This window comes from Macaca fascicularis, chromosome 16 (assembly GCF_037993035.2).
Source record: "Macaca fascicularis isolate 582-1 chromosome 16, T2T-MFA8v1.1".
NCBI lineage: Eukaryota > Metazoa > Chordata > Mammalia > Primates > Cercopithecidae > Macaca > Macaca fascicularis.
The window spans coordinates 61,957,037-61,974,980 of record NC_088390.1 but is presented as its reverse complement, the minus strand read 5'-3'; the positions used below and the strand labels follow the sequence as shown (position 1 = coordinate 61,974,980).

Below are 17,944 nucleotides of genomic sequence, written 5' to 3'. Positions count from 1 at the left end.
ACCTTTCCAGTAGAATTTTTTCTCCTGCAACAAATTAGTAGATTGAATGACTATACCTCATAATAACAACACTATTGTATCATGTTTTAGTTTAAATTTAAAACCTCAAAAACTTATCAAAACTAGCCAAAGATTTCTGGAATAAGAAATAGACAGTTATTTCTCAAAAAAAAAAAAAAAAAATTGGCTGGGCCAGTGCAGTGGCTCACACCTGTAATGCCAGCACTTTGAGAGGCTGAGGTGGGCAGATCATGAGGTCAAGAGATCAAGACCAGGCTGGCCAACATGGTGAAACCCTGTCTCTACTAAAAATACAAAAATCAGCTGAGCGTGATGGTGCCCTCCTGTAATCCCAGTTACTCGGGAGGCTGAGGCAGGAGAATCGTGTGAACCCAGAAGGCAGAGCTTGCAGTGAGCCGAGATTGCGCCACTGCACTCCAGCCTAGTGACAGAGCCAGACTCTGTCTCAAAAAAATTGGCTGGACACAGGGGCTCACACCTGTAATCTCATCATTTTGGGAGGGTGGGGTGGGAGAATCACTTGAACTCAGGAGTTTGAGTCCAGCCTGGGCAACATAGTGGAATCCCGTTTCTGTCAAAAAAAAAATAAAAATAATAAAAATAAAATAAAAATAAAAATTATCTAGGCATGGTGTGCATGCCTATAGTCCCAGCTACTTGGGAGGCTGAAGCAGGAGGATCACTTGAGCCTGGAAGGTCAAGGCTGCAGTGAGCTGTGATTGTGTCACGGCACTCCAGCCTGGGTAACACAGTGAGACCCTGTCACAAAATAAAAATAAAATTGAAAACAACTAAAAATGGGATTTTTAACTCTTTGATATAAACATAACTAGGTCCAGCCATAAGGAAGAATTGTCCTACAAAAGAGAACAAATATCATCCTGTTTAACAACCACACTTATGTTCTTTTCTAATTATAAAGCTAACTATTGACTTAATAATGCTTCTGGCCAGGCACGGTGGCTCACGCCTGTAATCCCAGCACTTTGGGAGGCCAAGGTGGGCAGATCATGAGGTCAAGAGATCGAGACCATCCTGGCTAACACGGTGAAACCCCGTCTCTACTGAAAATACAAAAAAATTAGCTGGGCGAGGTGGCGGGCCCCTGTAGTCCCAGCTACTCGGGAGGCTGAGGCAGGAGAATGGCGTGAACCCAGGAGGCAGAGCTTGCAGTGAGCCGAGATCACAGCCACTGCACTCCAGCCTGGGCGACAGATAGAGACTGCATCTCAAAAATCAATCAATAAATAAATAATGCTTCTACACACTTTGATCATGTGTTAGCATATGAAACTCTTGGCTGAGACCAACTTACTATAAAACGTGTGTAATTTAAATAGTATAATTTTCCAATGACTTTAATCTAACAATCTCCTCCTACCCCATTAATCAACACAAAAAGCAATTCATCTTTGAATATATGTGTAAAGAACATAGTTCATGTGTTTATAAAAAGTTCTTCTCTGCTACAGAGTTTAGCTGTGACATCTATTAACAAAGTAATTTATAACTCTAATAAGTTAGCAAGGTCTTCTTGCTACCAGTCCAGTCATTGGTGGTGAGTGCTCAGTACTGGCTGATGAATACATGAATGGATAAAAATGTAAGAGCTGTCCACACATATACCATAAAATGCATAAAGTAGATCCCGTTTTATCTCAATTTTTATTTCTGTGATATAACTGAGATAAAATCAAACACAATGTATTATTTTAAAGTATACTGTTCATAAGAGAGAAATAATGTGATCTGACCTTATTTTAGAAGAAAGTTGTCTGTAAAAAAATTTAAACTCAAAAGTAAAAAAGCCACTGGTTTCTAAAAGCTCAAAAAAAATTTTTTAAGTGATTGGCTTTCAGAACAACAGCAACAACAAATAAGCCTCTAAAATAAGACAAGTAAATTCCAATTTTTTATTTTTGCATTTACTTGCTTGCTTGCTTTAATTATATACAAATCTCAATTCCATTAAAGTATCAGGATGACAATTAATTAGATGTTTTTAGTGACTTTTCCAATCCCTTCTAGTTAACTTGATTAAGGAAGTGATTTACTTGCTTCATGGGAGGTGTGAATTCTCAGCCAGGGGGTTTGAATGAAGGGAAGCAAGTGACTCAGGCATTTATTGGGTGCTTACAATCAGATTCCCACTGGTGAGATCACGCCCATGTGTCTGGAGGTCCACACGCAAGCAGCTGCCTCCAGCCCAACCCTGGATGCTGAGTGTAGTCCCAAGGCCCCGCCTGCCCCACTTCCTATACACACAGCCACTCCTGCTGTGATTGTGGGGACATACAAGGAAGATCAGGCTTCCGTGGAAGCTTCTGCAATTAAAATCCACTGGGGATTCTAGAAGGAGCACCTGTAAGTAGATTCCGGATGGATGGGGCAGAGTCTGTCTCATGGTGGGTGTTAAGCTGGCCTTATACAAAAGAGGAGACCCATCCTGGTACCATGCCAGGTGCAAAGCACTGTGCGATTTATTGTAAGTGTCTTGGTAACAGGGCTTGAAGCCAGGCAGTGACTAGAAACCTAAAATGCATTATTTAGTCATAGAACATTAGAAATAGAAAGAAAATAACCTCCCAAATCATCTAGTCCATCATTCAACTAAATTCATTTAATTCATATCCCCAAACTACATCTCCAAATGTACAATGGTTTCATTCCTGGTTTAGGGATTTGAGGTTTTGTGTCTGTACAAAATATATTAATAGTCTTATAAAATAAGATGTCCAAAACAGAATAAACTTAAAAGCCAAACACAAGTAAAGCATGAAACAGAAGTTCTGAAGAGCAACTCCTCAATACAAATAAACCATTGTCCTTTATCTCCATTGTGACTTTCAGTTATGTAGGCACATCTGCCTTTTTACATACCTAAATTATACATGAGGATTATAAATATTCTTTATGTGTATGTTAGGATGAAAAAAACCTGCCAAGGCAGGTGCACGGGCTAAAAGAACACACCTTCCTGTTTCCTTTTGTTACCTGTTTAATTAAAAAAAAAAAAAGTTGCCCCTGATAAAAGCCTCCAATAAATGCCTCTAGTGCTATTTTCTGGAATTGAATTAAACATATTAACATATTGTTATACAAAGGGGGGGGGGCGTGGAAGCAAGGCAAGGTGGACCGTGGTGCCAATCCTAGTGACATGTCAGCAGAGGAGGAGTTTCTTGCCTGTGGACTTCATAAAAGGCTAGCTCAACACCCTCCATGAGACACACTCTGCCCCAACCATCCTGAAGCTACAGGTGCTCCCTCCTGGAATCTGCAATGGATTTCAGTCGCAGAAGCTTCCACAGAAGCCTCAGCAACTCCTTGCAGGCCTCTGTAGTCAGTACAGTGGGCACGCAGCGCCTCGGGATGACACCCAGCGTTTATGGGGGTGCTGGAGGCCGAGGCATCCGCATCTCCAACTCCAGACACACGGTGAACTATGGGAGCGACCTCACCGGCGGCGGGGACCTGTTTGTTGGCAATGAGAAAATGGCCATGCAGAACCTAAATGACCGTCTAGCGAGCTACCTAGAAAAGGTGCGGACCCTGGAGCAGTCCAACTCCAGACTTGAAGTGCAGATCAAGCAGTGGTACGAAACCAACGCCCCGAGAGCTGGTCGTGACTACAGCGCGTATTACAAACAAATTGAAGAGCTGCGAAATCAGGTGAGAGATGACGCCTGTGTTTCCTAGTCTGTGTTTAACTGAAAGTTAAATCAAGAGGTTATCTATGTTAGGCAGGTCCAAATGGACGTTGTAAAGACAATTAGGCTAAAATGTTACATCTACAAAAATTCTTTCATCTACCTTTAGACTGTATAATAGGATGACCTTAAATCATGCTATTTTTAATGTTTAATATAATTATATACAAAATATGAACATTTTATCCTCCGGAATAAAATAAATCTTTGTCACAGCTTACCACATCAGGGCTAAATGTATAGTGAGCAATCTTTCTGAAAAGAGCTAAAAATTAATTATGTGATAAATCTCTCTTAGTTTTTCATCTAGTCCTCAAGTTTTGAAACCCCAGTCAATTCAAAGACTTTTCTCCTTTTATTTAAGTAAATATTATAAGGTATGACCATTAGAATACTGTACTGCAGATTTAAATAACAAAGTGATTCTGGGTGGAAACAGTGTGGCAGGAATATGGGTCTTAATGATGCCTGGATTTTTAAGTGCCCTGTTTAATAACATGACCATCAGCATCAAGCAGTTCAGAAACTAATTCTACAGTAATAAAATATTCTATTGCCCCCAATTCATGTTTATTGCAATCATATCACAACCTCCTCCTATGTCATCAAAAAAAGGGTGGAGCTCTGTATTTTATCAGTTGCATGGAATAAAAGCAGAAGACTTTGCTCCTAATTGAAAATTTCATATATGACACAGAGCACTTGCTTCGAATTAAAGCTCTTATCTAATCAAGAGAAGTGTTCACTGTCATTTCTGTGTTAAGATTCATTCATATTCCTTTAGAGTAAAGCCCATTTACTTACCAGCAAGTCTATTTTTCTTGAGTTGTGCTAAACATCAGAGCAATTTGATTCGGACTCTATGGAAAGTTGCTTTGGAATTTTAGAAACTATGGGCGTGTGAAGCAATGGTATTTAAATTGCCCTTCTGGAATAAAGTTCCTCCTTCTTAGGCTCTCACTAAAAATGTTCGAACCACACCTGTCTCATGTTTCTGACTCTACTTTGGCTCATCTCAAATACACAGGCACAGGCCATCCGTCCCATTGAGCTGGACAGTCCCAACCATAGGGAGCAGCCCTCTCCAAAACTGGATCCATTGAAAGAGAAATGTCATTGCAACATCCTCTGCAAGTAGATTTTTCATCTATATGCATCCATCATGCATTTAGTTCTTTTATGTATCATGTTCTTTCATTCAGCCAATACTGAATGACACTAACTAGGTGCTGGGCACCATGCTAGGCACTGAGGAATAGTATGGTGGACACAATGTGATTTATGAGGAAACAGGGATGGACAGAGGGACCAGCACACAGAGGGATAATGAGAGCACAGGCAGATCATCCAGTTCAGTTTTGAGAGCATCTGTGAAGGCTCCTTTGAAGCAATGTTGTCGAACCTGAGACATGAGGGAGGAATGGGAGCTCACCAGACCAGAGGGGCTAAAAGAAACATTATAAGCCGAAACATCAAAGGCGAGGCACTCAGTAAGTTCTGATGACTCAAGTTAAGTTAAATTCTCCTTCTGTAAAATCACAAGAAAGTAGACCAAACCCTGGGGCATCTAGGGTTGCATTTTATGACTCTATTATGTTAAACACCCATGTCATTATTTTTTCTATATTTTCTTGTAGAAATGCTTGAAATAAACATCATTTTTGACATAATAGTCACTGCAGCTGGAGATAAACTAAATCCTTGTAAATACCTATCCAATTGAAAATGTCATTCTTGGCTGGGCGTGGTGGCTCACGCCTGTAATCCCAGCATTTTGGGAGGCCGAGGCAGGTGGATCACCTGAGGTCAGGAGTTCAACACCAGCCTAGCCAACATGGCAAAACCCCATCTCTACTAAAAATGCAAAAATTAGCCAGGCATGGTGGTGGATGCTTGTAACCCCAGCTACTCGAGAGGCTGAGGCAGGAGAATCGCTTGAACCTGGGAGGCAGAGGTTACAGTGAGCCAAGATCACACCATTGCACTCCAGCCTGGGCAACAGAGCAAGATTCTGTCTAAATAAATAAATAAATAAATTTTTAAAAAAGAAAATGTCATTCTTTCTCATGTATTTTCCAGATTAAGGATGCTCAACTGCAAAATGCTCGATGTGTCCTGCAAATTGATAATGCTAAACTGGCTGCTGAGGACTTCAGACTGAAGTAGGTTCCCTAATATGTGGCAAAAGTTTCTGAAAAAGAATTCCTTTAGTAGTCCTTCCAGATAATCAGCTTTCCATATCATTGTTGGTAAAGGAACCACGGTTCAATGTTTCCAGAATCCTGAAGCCTAAAGGAGGTTAGAAGCTACGTGTTAGAAGCTAGCCCAGCACTCAGGGATGACCTTCTCTCTCTTGATCCCCTGGCATGTAACTGAACACCTCCAGTCACTACTATTCTCCTTTGTTATTACTGGTTGCTAAGTTTTTTTTTTTTTTAGTAACCTGGTATCTACCTTTTAACCCATTAAACCTAATTCTGCCCTTTGGAGTAATAAGAAAGCAATTTACAGTTCTCCTTCTCCCTAAGTGTCTTTCTGTTATCTAAAGAGAGTCTTAAGTCTACCCTTGGTGATTCTCCAAGTAATTCTCCATGTTCATTCAAGTACCTGCAAGTGTATGACCCAAGTTCCAGGGGTGACTCTTGATGATTTCTGGTTTGCCAGTGTTTTACAGGATGGTCTGGCCAACCAAAGAATCAGGACCAATCTATAATAATTAACCGGGTGTGGTGGCACATGTCTGTAATCCCAGCTACTTGGGAGGCTGAGGCAGGAGAATCACTTGAACCTGGGAGGCAGAGGTTTCAGTGAGCCGAGATCGTGACATTGCACTCCAGCCTGGGTGACAGAGTGAGACCTTGTCTCAAAAAAAAAGAAAAAATTGTGTTTACTTTCTCTGTAGTCATCACACCACATGTGACCAGAGCTGTTCCTTACAAACAGCTTCCACACTAGGGCATCTTCATCCTGAATTTGTACAATGCATTAACACCAAAAAGCCTTTTGTGGTTAGAAGAGTAGCCTTTTAATGCTCCAAGAGATTAACTAGAAGGAAATAGGAAATCAAATCCAAAGATTAAAGCAGTAAAGGTGCATTAGTTACAATTTTACCTAGCACTGAGTGTCCCATTGCATTGTCACTTTTTAAAGCTGGATATTTTAGGAAATTGGGCAGGGCGTGGTGGCTAATGCCTGTAATCCAGCACTTTGAGAGGCTGAGGCAGGCGGTTTGCTTGAGTCCTGGAGTTTGAGAACAGCTTGGGCAACATGGCGAAACCACGTCTCTACACAAAAATACAAAAAAAGTAGCTGGGCGTGGTGGCATACACCTGTGGTCCCAGCTACTTGGGAGGCTGAGGTGAGAGGATTGCTTGAGCCCAGGAGGTTGAGGCTGCAGGGAGCCATGATCGCATCACTGTATTCCAGCTTGGGTGACAGAGTGGTACCCTGTCTCAAATATACACACACACACACACACACACACACACACACATATATATACAGTGAGAGAGACAGAGAGCGTATGTAAGATTGTAGAGGAGGATGTAGAGCTGTTTGAGATAAGTCACTTTGGATGCCTCAGTTCACAAAGTTATAAAAATAAATTGATCATGTACATTCATTAAGTAAAAGTATTTAATATCAATAATGAGAACCCTTTGCCAACACAATAATTAACACAATTTAATTTCTTGTAAGATAAATTCTAGAATTTAGAAGTGCTCAAAATTATTTCAGATTGCCTTTTTCCAGTCACTCCAAATTATAGAGATTATATTATTGAGCAAATTGTCTGATTCCTAGGTTCTTATGTACATTTCATGAATGTATAAAGGCAGACATTATAAAGTTTTGAAATTGATCTCCTCATAAGCCACATTTAAAAACCTATCTCATTATATTAGATTCTCTCTCTTATAATGGCTACAGAAGGACCAGTTATCTCTGTATACTAATTAATTCCCAGGTATGAGACCGAGAGGGGAATACGCCTAACGGTGGAAGCTGATTTCCAAGGCCTGAATAAGGTCTTTGATGACCTAACCCTACAAAAAACAGATTTGGAGATTCAAATTGAAGAACTGAATAAAGACCTAGCTCTCCTCAAAAAAGAGCATCAGGAGGTGAGAAAATATTCAGAAGTGGTATTGGAAACGATGGAATGGTTCTATATAATAATAATAGGAGGAGCAGGAGAAACAGGAGAAGGGGGAAGAGTTGGTGGTGGTAATGACAGAGATGATGATGATGACAATAGTGATACAAGCCCCGCCTTCTTTTCATAATGTTGTTGTAGGTTAAATGACTTAGAGCAGTACCTGGACCACAATAAGCCCAACACAAGTTATTATTTTATTTCTTTTTTACTCATTGCCAATGAAAGAGGTCATGAGACTTCTTATGTCTTTTCTGCCCAACCTTATCTGAGAATGTGCTTCAGACTAAAATCAATCAGAATTTTCACTTTCATAGGAAGTCGATGGTCTATACAAGCATCTGGGCAACACTGTCAATGTGGAGGTTGATGCTGCTCCAGGCCTGAACCTTGGTGCCATCATGAATGAAATGAGGCAGAAGTATGAAGTCATGGCCCAGAAGAACCTTCAAGAGGCCAAAGAACAGTTTGAGAGACAGGTAACCGCACAATTGTAAAGTGTGAGCAAATGTGTAGAAGCTTTCCTCCAGAAAGAGATAACTCAGTTTCTTCTTCATTTGTTCATTCTTTCTTTCTCTTTCTGTCTTTTCTTTCTTATTTCCATCCCTCAACTGTTTGTTTTTTTTTCACTCGGCACTTTGTAGACTGAAATTCTGCAGCAACAGGTCACAGTGAACACTGAAGAATTAAAAGGAACTGAGGTTGAACTAACAGAGCTGAGACGCACCTCCCAGAGCCTCGAGATAGACCTCCAGTCCCATCTCAGCATGGTAAAGCACATCTAACTTCTCTTTCTCAATCCAGTATGTGTTTACCAAGGTCCTCTGTTAGGAACTTAGAAATGCAAAGACCTACAAGAAATAACCCTTCCCCTTGCAGAGCTGGCAGGGAAAGAGGCCGAACAACTGATTATAATCAAAAGACAGAGAGAAATCGAGGAAAGGGCAATGTACTGCATGTATGCAGAGGAAAGAGTAAATCTGGAAGATTTCACTGGGAAAGTGGCATTTAAACCAGATATTTTTATAACTTTTAAGTTCAGGGGTAATATGCAGATTTATGATATAGTTAAACTTGTGTCATGGGGGTTTGTTGTACAGGTTATTTCAGCACTCAGGTATTAAGCCTAATACCCATTTGTTATTTTTCCTGATCCTCTCCCTCCTCCTACCCTCCAGCCTCTGTTAGGCCCCCGTGTCTGCTATTCCCCTGTATGTGTCCATTATACCAGATCTTAAAATTTAAGATACAATTTTAAGCTGGAGAATGAACTAGAGACATTCCAGGCCAAGCAAACCAGCCAGCCCATGACAAATTATGCTGTGGTAACCAGAATCCCTCAAACCACAGTGGCCTGCAGCCACAATACTACATCCATCATGACATTTCCTTTCCAAGGGCAAGGCTAAAGGGGTAGGCCCTACCTAGGACAAGCCAGTGTTCTGGCAGAAAGAAAAGAGCAATGGTTGGGCCACTTGATAGCTCTTAAAGCTTCTCCTTAGAAAAAGCATTTGTCCTTTGGGAGGCCAAGGCAGGAGGATCACTTGAGGTCAGGAGTTCGAGACCAGCCTGGCCAATATGGTGAAACTCCATCTCTACTAAAGATACAAAAATAAGCTGGGCATGATGGTGTGTGCCTATAATCACAGCTACTGGAGGCTGAGGCAGGAGAATCGCCTGATCCCAGGAGGCAGAGGTTGCAGTGAGCCGAGATCGCACTACTGCACTCCAGCCTGGGGAACAGAGCAACACTCTGTCTCAAAAAAAAAAAGAAAAAGAAAAGGCATTTGTCAGTTTGACCGGCATTTCATTAACCAAAGAGAGTCACATGACCCAGCCAGCTGTCAATGGATTAAAGGAATCTAATCCTGCAACTGAGAAATGCCACAGATCACATGGCCAGGTCTGATGAAGGAGTGAGAGGTATAACATCTTCACATGGTGGGGAAGCAAATATTGAGAACAATTCTACAATGTGCTGCACTGAGAGAACAGTGGGTGCAAAGCTACAAGCAAAGAAAAACCCCAAGAGCTAATGATCCTAGCTGGCTGGCTGAGGTTGCCTAGTTGGGAAGAGTGGGAGATGGAGCTAGAAATACACACCATGCCCACAGTGATGAACTGCAGAGACCCTTCTCAAAATAAATTAAAATTGACCCATCTCTTGAATCAAGTCCTTAGATAAGAAATGCCCTATTTTTCTTGTGCTCATAGAAAGAGTCTTTGGAGCACACCCTAGAGGAGACCAAAGCCCGTTACAGCAGCCAGTTAGCCAACCTCCAGTCGCTGTTGAGCTCTCTGGAGGCCCAACTGATGCAGATTCGGAGTGACATGGAACGCCAGAACAATGAATACCATATCCTTCTTGACATAAAGACTCGGCTTGAGCAGGAAATTGCTACTTACCGCCGCCTTCTGGAAGGAGAAGACGTAAGGTAAGGCTCTTAGAATCAAGGAATAGGTGTCAATGTCTGTATGCACTTCTATTTTAATGTCCCTGTCACTCGTTACCCAGCACCAATGCAATCCCTAGGACAGAAGTAATTATACTCACACGCACCTCACCACCACCAACAAAACGAAAATATACCAAAAAGTAGACACACGCCCAAAATATCAAGTACAGCCTTGAGATCATGTGATAGGACTGAGTTAGAAGATAATTCTCCAAATGATAGATTATGCTGATATTAATTTTCATCATTAATATATAACTGAAGGCATAACAGCCTTTTGGAAATTCTAATTGAGAGCTCATGAATTAGAAAATAAGTTGCTGAGGTCCACGGGAGCCAGAATCATCAGTGTGGCAGCAGCAACTGTCTTCAGATACCATACCTAAGAATATCAACAAGAGAACACAAGATTTAAACTTACATTGTAATTTTGTTACTTTAATTAGAGGAACTTCTTAGCTTATATTAAACTGGTCAGTTTTAAAGCTATGTATTTTTCAAGTTAAAAAGTAAAACACTCAAGTTTGCAATAACAAGCAATGTAAAAGGGAAAGATACATGAAAGCATTAAAACACATTCACTTGGACTTTGAAATATAAAAGATAAGAGTGCATTCCATTTTCAAAACAGCAATAATCCTTTTTTCTGTTTCTTTTTTCTTCTTTTCATTAAAAAAAAACAAAACAAAACAAAACAGAACTACAGAATACCAGTTAAGCACCCTGGAAGAGAGAGGTAAGTTCTAAATTTTTGCACATTTTCTATGACACTCAGCTGCTTTCCAATAACTATCTCCCATGGATAAAAAGTAAAGTGAGGCTGTTTCAGTCTGTTTTCTGCTCCTGTAATGGAATACCTGAGACTGAATAATTTACTAACAATAGAAGTTTACTTGGCTCACAGTTCTGGAGGCCAGAAAGTCCAATATCAAGGTGCCAGCATCTGGTGAGGGCCTTCTTGCTGCGTCATCCCATGGCAGAAAGTAGAAGTGCAAAAGAGTGTGCATGAGAGCCAGAGAGAAAAAGAAGGCTGATCTTGCTTTTATAACTAGCCCACTCTCACAATAACTAACCCATTCCTATGGTAACCACATTAATCCATCCATGAGGGCAGAGCCCTCATCATCTAATCACCTCTTACTAGGCCCCACCTCCCAACACTGTTACATTGGGGATTAAGTTTTCCACACATGAACTCTAGGGAACACATTCAAACCATAGCAAAGGCCAATTCTCAAAACAGCAGATATGACACCAGGGATTCTAAAAATCTTGTACATGGCATAAAGAAACCCTCTATGTGGGAACTTGGGCACACTCCTCAGAACGGGGTGATTTTCTTGGCCTGTGCTATTGCTATCTTGAGACATCTGAGATCCTGAAAAGGAAAAACAAGACAAAATCTGAATTCCACTTAAATTCAAGATCATTTATTTCTTGAATTTATAAGAGTAGGATATTTGTAAATTTGGGGAGAAGCACATTTTCTGTATCTATTTATAAAATGGACTTAAGATTTTTTGAGAAAGAGGATGGGTTTAACATATTTTTCTAAAAGAAGGAAATAAGTAAAAAGAATAATAATTTAAAGTTGAATATTATAAATCAGTAGAGTCATGTGCCTGAATTAACATTTAATGTTTAATATGAATTCAGATATAAAGAAAACCAGGAAGATTAAGACAGTCGTGCAAGAAGTAGTGGATGGCAAGGTCGTGTCATCTGAAGTCAAAGAGGTGGAAGAAAGTATCTAAATGGCTACCAGAAGGAGATGCTGCTTAGGTTTTGAAAGAAATGAGGCTATAATCTTATCTGCTCCCTGCAAGAAATCGGCCATAAGAAAGCATTATTAATACTTTGCAGTGATTAGAAGGGGTGGGGTGGGGGAAATCCTATTTATCAGACTCTGTAATTGAATATAAATATTTTACTCAGAGGAGCTGCAAATTGCCTGCAAAAATGAAATCCAATGAGCACTAGAATATTTAAAACATCATTACTGCCATCTTTATCATGAAGCACATCAATTACAAGCTATAGACCACCTAATATCAATTTGTAGGTAATGTTCCTGAAAATTGCAATACATTTCAATTATACTAAACCTCACAAAGTAGAGGAATCTATGCAAATTGCAAATAAACTGGTTTCTAATTTTTTCCTGTTTCTGAATTGTAAAACCCCCTTTGGGAGTCCCTGGTTTCTTATTGAGCCAATTTCTTGGTTAATCTCATTGATTTTTCAGCATCAGTACAACTCTACAACCTTTGAGCTATCTCTGCTTTTTCCCATTGTTTCTACTGCCTTTTAAAAGTCTACACAGCTCTTTGAATAATTTGAGAGTCAAATTCAATCACAAATGCGGAGCAGAATAAGAGTGAAGTACACTATACTTAAAATGTAAATAGATTAAAAACATTACCAAAACCCTTCTCAAGGCAAAATGTGTCTCCTTTTGATAGTAAGCTGCATATACTATCAGGTGCTCTCTTTTTTAATATATGGTGAACATATATTTTTAATGAAATTTTTTAAAATAACAGCTTTATTGAGACATAATTCACACACCATGAAATTCACCCTTACAATGTGTACAATTCAGTGGTCTTTGGTATGCTTAAAATATTTTGCAACCGTCACCACTACCTAATTTTAGAACATTTCATCATCCCAAAAGGAAATCTTGTACCTATTAGTAGTCACCCCCCATTTCCCTTCCTCCCAGCCCCTGACAACCACTAATCTACTTCCCCTCTCTACGGATTTGCCTACTCTGGACATTTCGTATAAATGGGATCATATGATGTGCCCTTTTATACACAAATGTTCATAGCAGCATTACTCATAAGAGTCCCAAAGCAAAACACCTCAAATGTCCATCAACTGATGAATGGATAAACAAAATGTAATATATCCACACAATAGAATCTCATTCGTCAATAAAAAGGAATGAAGTACTAACACATGCTATAACAGAGATGAACTTGGAAAATATGCTAAGTGAAAGAAGCCAAATCCAAAAAAAAGAAAAACACACATTGTAACCTCACCCTTTCTGCATTTTAGTGAGCAATCATTGCATATGAATGTGTATGGGAAAAAATCAATGTGCGCTAAATCATCGTAGTCTAGTAAATAGATTGGACTTAAAACTTGATACAGAAGTTGTAAATAAGTGGGAGTGAGTTTGATTATTATATAGAAAATACTTACATGATTCATTTAAGAATAATAATATCCACCATTTATTGAGCACTTACTATGAGCCTGTGTGCCAAACATTTCATGCATTTCTCATTTAATTTTCACAATAATCCTGTGAGGTAGAAGCTATTAGGTTGAATCATATGAACCTGCCAATATATGATAATTTCTAAGAGTTGGGAATTTTTGAGGATGTGGATGGTACCACTTTGAATTCCTAAGATTTAATATAATATCTAACATGCATCAGGCAGTTGATTCATTATTTTGAATTGAAAGAATAAAGTTTTTTAGAAGCTTTCCAATATATGCTAATTTCTGACTTTCAGAAATTGCAATTTTATATGCTATTATATAGCATATGTAATAAGGTTCAACCTTATTATATTATCCCCATTTTACATATGAGGATAAATGAGGACTCATATGAAGACATGAGATAAAGACTTTCCCAAAGTCATGCAGTTAGCAAGTAGTAGAACGAGACTGAACCTCAGGGCTGTTTCTCTAAAACCATGACACCCTCTTAAGCAACCAATTACATAACAAAGCAATACATGATTCACAGTTGAAATAGGCACTTGCCTATCCACAGTTATTTTGTTGTTTTCTAATTGTCATTTTCATCAGGCAGACACAACAGCCAATTGTGGCAAATGTCCAGCTTTGCTGGCTAACATCACACATGACTTCATTCAGCACAACTTTTGTCAGAAAAGGTGTTTCCACCTATTTTCACTGCCTTCTTTTCCAAAGAGGTTTCACTCATTTTTTTCTTAATTTTCTTCCAAGTCACGCCAGCTAGTAAATTGCATTTAAAAATGTTAAGAATATTTAAAAGTGAATTCTTTTTCACCTACTCAGTCACATTCCAGAATGGTCTGAAACTTCGACTTGCAAATACCAGACTGAATCTGATTAATGAGAAACCTATGCAGATGGGTTTGTAACTGATTAGGCCTGACCACTGTCATATGGCAATGATGGCACAGTGTTAAAAGAGGTAGGGTTGTTATTCTTAATTTAGGATGGTCCTCTTTTAACTACCTGTTAAAAGAAGTAGAATTGTTATTTTTAGATCAGAAAAATGAGGATTTTTTTTCCTCTTGCTTCTTTGGTCTATCTCTAGTTTCTTCCAAGCAATCTTTCAAAGAAGTGGGTGAGTGCTACATACATGTGGACCAGATGGTGGAGTTCTACCTCCAGTTCTGCCAGCAGTTACTGTGTGAAAGTGAAGCATTAATCTTTGTATCTATCTATATTTCTTATATGAGCTAAGAACCAGAATGACATAATCCTATTTCTGACAGGTGTACAAATCCAGAGAAGTCTTTATCAAAACACATTAGAATTATCATCAATGTATTTTTTCATTTTATATGACATTGTCAGTGCAGAAGTGAAGCTATCAAACTCAGAGAGAGCCCCTAGAGATGAGGTAAGGATGGAAACCACTATTTTATCTGAGCTCTGGAGATTATTTCTACCCAGAGTTCTGAATCATCTAAAAGGGAGAATAACATGGAGTGATACAAAATCAAAACACGGCCAGTGACCCCCTCAGACACTCTGTTCTCACCCATATGCATCAGGATCAGCCTCAGGTACCTGATTAGACCCCCAAGTAACAATTCCAACTTCAAGCATTTGTAGTGATTTCTATTTTTGAATTCTCCTTCAAACATCTCTGTTTTCTCTCCCCTAAGCTCATTTCCAAGATTCCTCTCATCACGGTATTATTTTATCATCTTCCTGTCTCCTGCCACTTTCAAAATTCTCCCCTGCTTTCAAGAACCATTGATCTCTGGAGCCCAGAAGTCAATCTCACTCATGCCCCTTAGGATCCTTGTTTAACCCTCATCTCAAAAGTACAACACGTAAAATGTAAGCAACCCAAAATTCTCTCAGTCACTCACAGGATTTTATAATGTTATCCAAAGCGAAAGATATTACAGACCGAGGGATCAACGAGTTGCAGAAAATGACAGTTCTATCTTACGGGAAAAAACTCAGGTAGAAAACCCTGCAAAGACCAGGACACGAACCAACCTGACATGAAAAGATGAGTGTATGATTTACTCAATAAAAATCTAAAGATGTGTAAAAACCATATACCTAATATTCTCTATTTTGAACATTTCCTAAACTCTACAAAAATGGAAGACATACTTCTTTTGAACAGTTTGCCCTGGCTATAATCATTTTCCTCTCTGCCTCAACTTATGTAATCACTCTGCCAACAAGCCCAAGATTGTTTTTTTTTTTTTTAAACATCCCCACTGGCTTATACATTAATGTGCTGTCAAAGAACATTATTTTCACTTCTAAAACCTCTAAAGCAGAGTCTTGATGATTTAATTTAGCCTCCCACTTAAAAAAAAAAAGTCACTGAAGAAGAAATATTTTTCTTTTCAGCTTCTGAAGTTCCTCCCCATTCATAACCGAATTCAGAATAAATCTTGGTCAAAGAATACCAGTCAATTAGGGCACAGTCATTTTCAAATGAAATGAATTTTAAATGACACATTCAAACACATTAAGTCTTAACTTCTTTCAAATGAAATCATTTTAGGAGTGCAGTGATAAAGTTCAGCCAAACACCACGCTAGGACTCAGGCTAAAAAATAGACGTAGTACCTACCTAAGAAGCTTAATCTAGGATAATATGTAATATGTATAGAAATGTAAACAAATAATATATAAACATAATTTTTAGAGATTGAGCAATATTATTTAAATTTTACTGTAGGCATTAGAGTTGGAAAGTATATACCTTTCAGCACAAAATCAATTCCAAGTTCAAAAATACAACTGAATCTTATTCTCATATTATGTGATCAAATCACTGAGGTACAACTTTGAATTTGGCACATTTTCTTTGCTTCTGTTTTCATTTCGATGGCAGTAAAATGGAGTCTCTCTGTCTTGGGGGACACTTGGGACTGAATAATAGTTAACAACCATAACGTCAAGTTCTTGTGTGGGGAGTGCAAGTTTAACTTGTGCTTTAAAAGATCTCTGAAGATGTGGCTACAGGTCAAAGCTAAAACGAAAACCACATTTGCCTGTGTGTTTACAGAATTTCATGTGTCATGTTGTTGCTTATAAGCCATGAAAAGTCATTCTCTAGGTCTCAGCCCATACACTAAAAAATTCATGGAGAAAGCTTAAAAGAAAAGAAAAAAAAAAAAGAGCACCTCCTGGTGATGTGCAGGGCAGAAGCCTGGTGTCAGGTGTCGCAGCTAGGGGATATCAGAGTATCCTCTGCCCTTTTGATTGTCACTGCCAGCAGCAAGGTTGTGGTATCTATAGAAGGCACTGCAGGCCCGAATCCTATCTCTAACACCTCCCAGCTGCATGGGCTTAAGTAAATCACTTAACAATTGGACTCTCAGACTGCTCATCTGTAAAATGGGATTACATCTCAAGCTGTAATCCCAGTGCTTTGGGAGGCCAAGGCAGAAGGATCACTTGAGGCCTAAAGTTCAAGACCAGCTTGGGCAATATAACAAGACCCCGTCTCTACAAAAAAATTCAAAATAAATTTAAAAAAAAATAGCCAGTGTCGTGCTGCATGCCTGTAGTCCCAGCTACTTGGGAGGCTGAGGCAGGAGGATCGCTTAAGCTCAGGAGTTCAAGGTTTCAGAGCTATGGTCACACCACTGCATTCCAGCCTGAGTGAGGGCAACCAAGCAAGACCCTGTCTCAAACAAACAAACAAATAAAACCAGTACCACCTTAAGAGGTTACCATGAAGGTTAAAAAATAATGTCTGTAATTCACCTGGCCCAGTGTCCAAAAAGTAGTAAGTACATAATAACTGATAATTCAAACAAAGACAAGCTCAGTCAAAATGCTTATAATATAGATATAAGGAATCCTTGGTAAAAACCTCCATATGGGGCTAAAATCACTGGCTTTTCCACGGAACAGATTTTCATTCTCTCAAGAAATCAAACAAATGGATCATGGCTTCTCTCAAGCTGAGACTGTCTTAGGTTGCGACATTTTTTCCGTGTCTATAGCAAATGTGTGATTTCTGCAAATCTCTTGCTTAAACCCCCTTTATTTAGAAATCCCACTTGCTTGCTCTTTGTGACAAGTTTAGGTTGGGGAGAAATATGTCCCTTCACATTTGTCTCTTATGTAATAATATAAAAGGAAGTTGTAATTGGATTTCACCACGGGTTCGTCATTTGTGTCCCTGGGAAAGTGGCTTTTTTTTTTTTTTTTCCACAAAAAGTCAAAATATTCCATCCATTTGCCAGAATTGATCCCAGGTATTCCTTATGGAGGTTTGCCAGGGCTTCAGGTGTGGCCCCATCTGTCCCCTAATCCCTAGTGGGCACTGCTAGTTCTAGCTCAGGACTCTTCACAAAGGAAGAACCTCAGCTTCAGGG

General features: G+C 39.3%; 1 protein-coding gene across 1 annotated transcript; it reads left to right on the top strand.

Annotated features, from left to right (window-relative positions):
* The first annotated feature begins 3,242 nt into the window (after positions 1-3,242).
* On the top strand, positions 3,243-12,772 carry KRT20 (keratin 20). Its single transcript, XM_005584153.5, has 8 exons — positions 3,243-3,690; positions 5,808-5,890; positions 7,696-7,852; positions 8,202-8,363; positions 8,529-8,654; positions 10,099-10,319; positions 11,039-11,076; positions 11,997-12,772. The coding sequence occupies exons 1-8, from the start codon at positions 3,301-3,303 to the stop codon at positions 12,092-12,094; spliced, it is 1,275 nt and encodes a 424-aa protein (XP_005584210.1). The 5' UTR covers positions 3,243-3,300; the 3' UTR covers positions 12,095-12,772.
* The last annotated feature ends 5,172 nt before the right edge of the window (positions 12,773-17,944 follow it).